We start from the raw sequence: 7580 nt of genomic DNA, 5'->3' as shown, positions 1-7580 counted from the left end.
AATAAGCCTTTGTAATGTAATTTATAAGCTAGTGACTAAAGTGCTGGTTAATAGATTACGACCTTTTTTGGATGAGATTGTTAGCCCAACTCAGGGAGGGTTTATACATGGTAGAGGAGCGCCTGATAATATTATTGTGGCCCAAGAAGTTCTTCACTTTCTTAAGCGGACAAAGTCTAGAAAAGGAGCTATGGCTTTTAAGATTGATTTAGAAAAGGCTTATGATAGAGTTGATTGGAATTTTCTTGAGCACACTCTTGAATCTTTTGGCTTTCCTTCTCTAATTATTCGGCTTGTAATGAATTGTGTTCAGGCTTCAAATCTTTCCATCCTTTGGAATGGGAATAGATTGGACAGCTTCCAACCTCGCAGAGGGCTCAGGCAAGGAGATCCAATTTCTCCTTATTTATTTGTTTTGTGCATGGAAAGATTGGCGTGCTTCATTTCCAAACAAGTTGACGAGGGTATTTGGGATGGTGTGGCTGTTTCTAGAGGAGGACCTAGAGTTTCTCACTTGATGTTTGCAGATGACCTCCTCCTTTTTTGTAAAGCAAAGAAAAATCAAGTTCGGAATGTTGTGCACACCTTGGAGTTGTTCTGCAAAGCTTCAGGTATGAAGGTTAACATTGAAAAATCTAAAGCTATTTGTTCTAGAAATATCTCTAATAGAAGGAAGGAAATGTTGTCTGGTGTTTCTCATATTCCTTTTACTAGTGACCTAGGCAAATACTTGGGGGTGAACCTTAATCATCCTCGAGCTGCTAGGTCTATTTTTGCGGACTCTTTAGAGAAGATCAAGAATAGGCTGGCTAGTTGGAAAGGTCGGCTCCTTAACAGAGCAGGCAGGCTTTGCTTAATTAAATCTGTTGCTTCTTCTCTTCCTATTTATCAGATGCAAGTGACTCTTTTTCCTACTTCAATTTGTCAAAAGATTGATTCTGTGCTTAGACAATTCTTGTGGAAGGGAAAGGTGGGGGAGCGATGCTTAAATTATGTCAAGTGGAGCAAAGTTGTCACTCCAAGAAAATATGGAGGCTTGGGAATTAGAGATACCCAGTGTGTAAATTTTGCTTTATTAGGAAAGCTTGTTTGGCAATTACTGCATAATAATGATAAGCTTTGGGTAAGAATTATGTTGGCAAAATATTTATCTGGGAGGTCTTGCTTTTCATCCAGTTTTTCTAATAATGTTTCAAGCACTTGGCGAGCGATTTATAAGACAATAGAAAAGCTTCGTGATGGTTTTGATTGGTGTACAGGCAGGATGTCTCAATCCTTTTGGTATCATGCTTGGCGACCATGTGGAACGCTAGCTCCTTTGGTTCCTTTTGTGCACATCTCTGATTCTCACTTGAAGCTAGAAGATGTCTGGTACCATGGACATTGGCGGTGGGATATTCTTTGCACAATGATTCCGGAAGAAGTTAAACTTGATTTGATGCTCTTTGATCCTATCAAGCAGGCAGGAGATAAAACAGGTTGGTTTTGGACAAACTCAAATACTCTCACCTACTCGACTAAAAGCGGGTATGAATGGCTATTGAAGAAGAAATTTGGCTGGAACGATAATGAAAATTGGCTTTGGCTTTGGCGCTTGAGAATACCGGAGAAGATAAAGTGTCTGCTCTGGCTTTATCTCAACAACGGAGTTCCCACAGCTAGTTACCGGTTTCAAAGAGGTCTTGCTACTTCTGATTTTTGTCAGCGATGTTATCTTGCTCTAGAGGATATTAACCACTGCTTTAAGACTTGCCAAAAAGCTCGTCAGATTTGGATTAGCTTAAATTTGGGAATGACCGCTGAGGACTCTAGTTTGGATTTTGTGTCTTGGATTCGTTCTAACCTCAACAAAAATGAGTTTCTCTTTGCAGCGGCCTTTTGGTGGATTTGGAGGGATAGGAACAATGACATCTTCCATCAAGATGATCCATGGAGTAAGGAGAAAATTGTTCACTTAGTTCAACATGCTGCTCGCGATTTCTCTAAGGTTGTTACTAACCAAAAACATATTATTCCTTCCTCTTTGCAATATAACTGGGAACCACCTCCAATGAATGCCTGTAAAGTGAACTGCGATGCAAGCGTTTTTGAAAATGGGCAATTAGCGGGCTTTGGATGTATTATTAGAGACAGCATGGGAATTTGGATGAAAGGTTGTTCTGCCAGTATACCTCTTTCTAGTGTTCTCTCTTGTGAGCTTCATGCTATTTGGAGAGGGCTTGTTATGGCTTGGGATTGCGAGTATAAAGAGGTCATATGTGAAACTGATAATCTTGATGCATTTCTTCTTGTTTCGCGAGGCACAACCAGCATGATTACGAATGACTCTGATCTGCTTGGCAAAATCAAAGAGATGCTTCAGCGCAATTGGACAGCTATTTTAGTGCTCATCCAGCGTACAGCAAACAGAGCGGCTGATTTAATGGCTAAGACTGCTGCTTTAAACAAGCAGGTGTACCTAGAGTGGTTACAACCCCCTAATAATTTAGACATTATTATTAGAGAGGAGTACTACTCTTTCTCTTAGGTGTTTTTTCTTTGTGTTATGTTTAGTCACCAAAAAAGCAAGGGAGACTTGTGTTGTTTTAGCAAAACTACACACTATAAATAAAGCCGCGAGGCAATGATATCTCTTCCTATTCTAGAATTGTTCAGTTTTCACTCTTCACTTGTAAACACCAACCAAAGAAAAAAGGGAATCATACAAAAACTGATTCAGTGATTAATGGATTCGATAAACTCGTTCAAAGGGTATGGCAAAGTGGACGAGGCAGAGCAGCAAGCCTTCCAGAAGAAGACTCGCAAGCGCCTCATCATACTCATAGTCTCCTCCATAGTCCTCATCGCCGTCATCATCGCCGCCGTCCTAGGCACCGTCCTACACAGCCGCCGTTCCTCTTCCTCTGGCCCCTCAACGGAGCTATCCCCGGTGTCCTCTCTGAGGGCCGTGTGCGAAGTCACCCAGTACCCAGAGTCGTGCATGTCGAGCATCTCGTCCCTCCCAGACTACTCCAACACCACCGACCCACACCTCCTCTTCAGCCTCTCCCTCCGCGTAGCCATTAACGAGCTCTCCAACCTCTCCCATTATCCTTTCAAGCTCCGTTCCTCCATCAAGGAACCCCGTCTCCAGAAAGCCATTGATGTCTGTGCTACGGTCCTCGCCGACGCTGTCGCCAATTTCAACGACTCCGTCTCCACCCTCGACGCCGCCGGCAAGCTACCATCTACCACCAAGATCAGTGACATTAAGACCTGGGTGAGCGCCGCCATCACCAACCAAGATACCTGCTTGGACGCCCTCGAGGAGGTTAATAACTCCACCGCCGCCAACGCCGCCCTCGAGGACATGAAAACCACCATGAAGAACTCCACGGAGTTCTCGAGCAACAGCCTGGCCATCGTGACGAGGATCCTGGGGCTGCTCTCCCAATTCAACAGCCCGGTGAACAGGCGGCGGCTTCTGGGGTTCCCGGAGTGGGTGGGGGCGGCGGAGAGGAGGCTGCTGCTGGATAATGGGAACACCGCGACGGGAACAACGACGCCGGATGCGGTGGTGGCGAGCGATGGGAGTGCGCAGTACAAGACGATAAAGGAGGCGGTGCTTGCCGTGAAGAAGAAGAGCGAGAAGAGATTCGTGATATATGTGAAGGCAGGGACTTATGTTGAGAACATTGATTTGGATAAGGACACTTGGAATGTGATGATCTACGGTGATGGAAGTGACAAGACCATCATATCCGGCAGCCGCAACTTCATCGACGGCACTCCCACTTTTGAGACTGCCACTTTCGGTAATTTATTCTTTCCGTCCATTCATGGCTTAGGATTACTGCTCTCGATTGCATGCTTCTAGCTAGCTCACACTTACTATTTAAAATTTGACACTGCTACTTTCCGTAATTATACTAATCTGAAGCACATTAATTAAAGATCATAAGAGTATTGTAATTTCTTCCACGAGCTTGGATTCCGATTTAGCAATAAACTATCCGATGGGTTTAGCTCTGGATGCATGATGTACTTTACACGCAAGAGAGACAGTGAGACACAATTAAGGTAGTAGTAGTAGCAGTTTAGAAATATGGAAAGTTTACTGAAGTACATTAGTTACTTTGATTGGAGCAAGTCTAATAAGGAGAGTTGAACCTTTTCAATAGTTTTTGTTAATTTCATTATTCTATATAGAGATATATTCTAAAATACTAATATTTAAATTAAGCTTCCAAGAGTAAGCAACAAGAAAAATGGAAATTAAAATTTTAAGCCCTTAAGTTATCCTTTTCTTGTACTAGCATTAAGTTTAGGAGTAATTAAACAGCATGCATTGTTGTTAGAGTTATGGACTTATGGTAAGTTAAGTTTGGAGTTTGGCAAATAGATAGTGGTTGGTTTCAAATGTTGAAGTGGAATAAATTGGGTTAATTTACAAGAAATTTTGAAAGGAAACAAGTTTGGGGCATGTGCCATGTGAGTGGAAACAATAAGAAACATTATAAAACAGAAATGCTTTTTAATTTGTGTGCATCTGCTAACCTATACTGTATGATTGTGACCATGTGACATTGTGATCTTGATCTCATCTCAGTCATCTGCACCCTCTTGTTTTTCTGGGGGGCCAACAGTTTGGTCCGCCCTAATCACTAGAACATCCTGTAGCCGCTAATGAAAAAAAAAAAAAAATTGATCTTTTTCATCACTGCATGTTTGATGGCCTACCATGTGCGCATCTAATTTTTATCATAAATGATTATGATCAATACGCCTGCCTTTTGAGTCATCCACTTGTTTCGGGGGGAGAGAGTAATAATTAATAAAAAAGATTTGTCCAAATTGATGTATATCAATAAAGAAAAGTATATTTATATTATATTTGTGTATGATTTTTTGAATTTTATTATTTAATTTTAATATCAAAATTAGAAGCTATATAAAAAATACACAAAAAAAATATAGCGCATATAATATTTTCCATAATAATAACAAAGAAGAAAAATATGATGCAAATATCTTTATTGACATAGCAACGGCGGTTTGGTTGTACAAATAAGTAGAAATTCACTGTTATTTTTACGGAAAATTAATAAACAAAAATTATTGAATAATAATATTAAATTATTTAATAATTTTTAATTATTAATTGTGCATAAGATGTCACCGAATGAATTAAGGCGGTAGAAATGGAATTTAATCAATTTATGACTATAGATGCGTGAAGAGCTAATGTGCAGCTGACCCTGTCTTCCAGCTAGATGCTCTTGCTCTTATACTGCTTGACTGCTTCCATCTGTATATGAATGATATTGATAATGACAATTGATATGGTAGAATAGCTAATTCACCTGTTATTTATGAACAATACTTAAGTTGGCAAAGCAATGCAATTCTGTAGTGTGGGGGTTCCAATTCATTAATTAGTTGACTAACAAATATATTATGATAAATGCAGCTGTGAAGGGAAAGGGTTTCATTGCAAAGGACATACGGTTCAAGAACACGGCAGGCGCAGACAAGCATCAGGCGGTGGCACTGCGATCAGGGGCGGACCAATCAGTGTTCTACAGGTGCTCGTTCGAGGGTTTCCAGGACACACTGTACGCCCATTCCAACAGGCAGTTCTACCGCGACTGCGACATCACCGGCACCATCGACTTCATCTTTGGCAATGCCGCAGTGGTCTTCCAGAACTGCAAGATCATGCCACGTCAGCCTCTCCCCAACCAGTTCAACACCATAACCGCGCAGGGAAAGAAAGACCCCAACCAGAACACCGGCATCGTCATCCAGAAATGCTCCTTCTCTGCCTTCGCCAGTGATCTTCAGGCCCCTACCTACCTTGGCCGCCCTTGGAAGGATTTTTCCACCACCGTCATCATGCAGTCCGATATCGCCTCCTTCTTGAAGCCCGTGGGCTGGATAAGCTGGGTTGCCAATGTCGATCCACCAAAAACTATATTTTACGGTGAGTACCGCAACACTGGGCCTGGATCCGATGTCTCGCAACGGGTTAAGTGGGCTGGCTATAACCCCTCTCTAACTGAAACCGATGCTGTCAAATTCACAGTGCAGTCCTTTATTCAAGGCCCAGATTGGTTGCCAGATTCTGCTGTAAACTTTGACTCCACTCTCTGAATTTCACATTAAAGTCTAAGTCCTCTCAAATTTCAATCTTTGTTGTAAGTTGTAACTAGTATTATTGGCATAGGTTATTAATGTATGTATTACAGTATTAGTAATTTATTACGCACAATAGGGTAAAGACTAAAGAGTTTACTGTATTTTTTGGACTCCTTTTGAGTGAAAGTGCGAAATTCCTTTTTAGTTAGTTTCACAGTTTAAATAAATATTTCAGTCAGGTGTGTTCAAAAGTAATGTTATTCATGACAAAGGCCACTACTGAACTTTAAAATACTAAACTATTTTCCTTACCTAAAACTAATAGTATTTATCATATTTTAAATTTATAAATTATTTACCGTTGTAATAGTGCTGAAAAAGGAGCTAAGAAGAATATCCATTACTGAATGTAGGCTACACAGAGAGCAAATAGCCATTGCCCATTGGAGTGAATAGCACATACGAGATATATATATATATATATTCAAAATTAAATAAAATAAAGGACATAATAGCAGATCCGAGGATTGGGCTCTGATGCTGTCATGAAAACAAATTAACAATTATTATTATTTTTTTTTAATAATATGGATATGTTTTACAATGTTTAAAAATTAAATCTGGTTTAATCATTTTTATTTATATAATATTTTAAAATAATCTATTATATGAATTACATTATGTTTGATAATTTATATAAAAATTAATTTTAAGATTTGTGTTTAGATTTTAGAATATATAAAAAATGTTATTATTCTAAGTTGTATAGATATAAAGTATAAAATATTTATACTTTTTTTTTACCAAAGATATGGAGACTCGAACTCGCAACCTCTTAGATGAGTTTGAGGAGGTTATGTCATTTGAGATATAACTCATTGGTAAAATAATAATAATAAACATTAATATTAAATTAGTAATATCATCATAGTTAAAAAAAATTACCTATAATTAGAAGTTTTAAAAAATCAGCTTTCGATTATAATTTTTTAACTTATAATTATCAATTTTGATTATAATTTTTTCTTTTTTTTTTTTTTTTTTGGTTCAAACATGATTAGCTTTTGGAAATATAAATTTTTTTTTCAAAACAAAGCTTCCATGATGATTTTCAAACATGATCTGAATATTATTGTATTAATACTATTTTTTTGGAAATATATGTACTTAACAAAAATTACTCTTAAATTCTCTCTAGGATTGTATAAAGAATTAAAAACAGACATTTTAGTCCTCAAGAAAAATTAGTGTACAAATCAATTCCTAATATTTTTTTCTATTAGACATAACAGTCCTCCGTCCAAAAATAAAATAAAATAAAATAATAATTATTATTAATTGCACAATAATATTGTACTATATTTTTTTTGTATTTTTTAGACAAGAATAATGATATATATATATATATAGTCACTCAACAACAATAACAACAACAACAACAATAATAATAATAATAAATCAAT

At 38.1% G+C, this 7580-nt stretch overlaps 1 protein-coding gene across 1 annotated transcript; it reads left to right on the top strand.

Moving 5' to 3' along the window:
• The first annotated feature begins 2526 nt into the window (after window positions 1-2526).
• On the top strand, window positions 2527-6368 carry LOC112758659 (pectinesterase 3). Its single transcript, XM_025807372.3, has 2 exons — window positions 2527-3794; window positions 5450-6368. The coding sequence occupies exons 1-2, from the start codon at window positions 2726-2728 to the stop codon at window positions 6130-6132; spliced, it is 1752 nt and encodes a 583-aa protein (XP_025663157.1). The 5' UTR covers window positions 2527-2725; the 3' UTR covers window positions 6133-6368.
• Window positions 6369-7580: the final 1212 nt, after the last annotated feature.

The sequence above is a fragment of the Arachis hypogaea genome, chromosome 16 (genome assembly GCF_003086295.3).
Source record: "Arachis hypogaea cultivar Tifrunner chromosome 16, arahy.Tifrunner.gnm2.J5K5, whole genome shotgun sequence".
Lineage (NCBI taxonomy): Eukaryota > Viridiplantae > Streptophyta > Magnoliopsida > Fabales > Fabaceae > Arachis > Arachis hypogaea.
The sequence above is the reverse complement of the archived record's forward strand: the minus strand, read 5'-3'. Positions and strand labels throughout refer to the sequence as shown.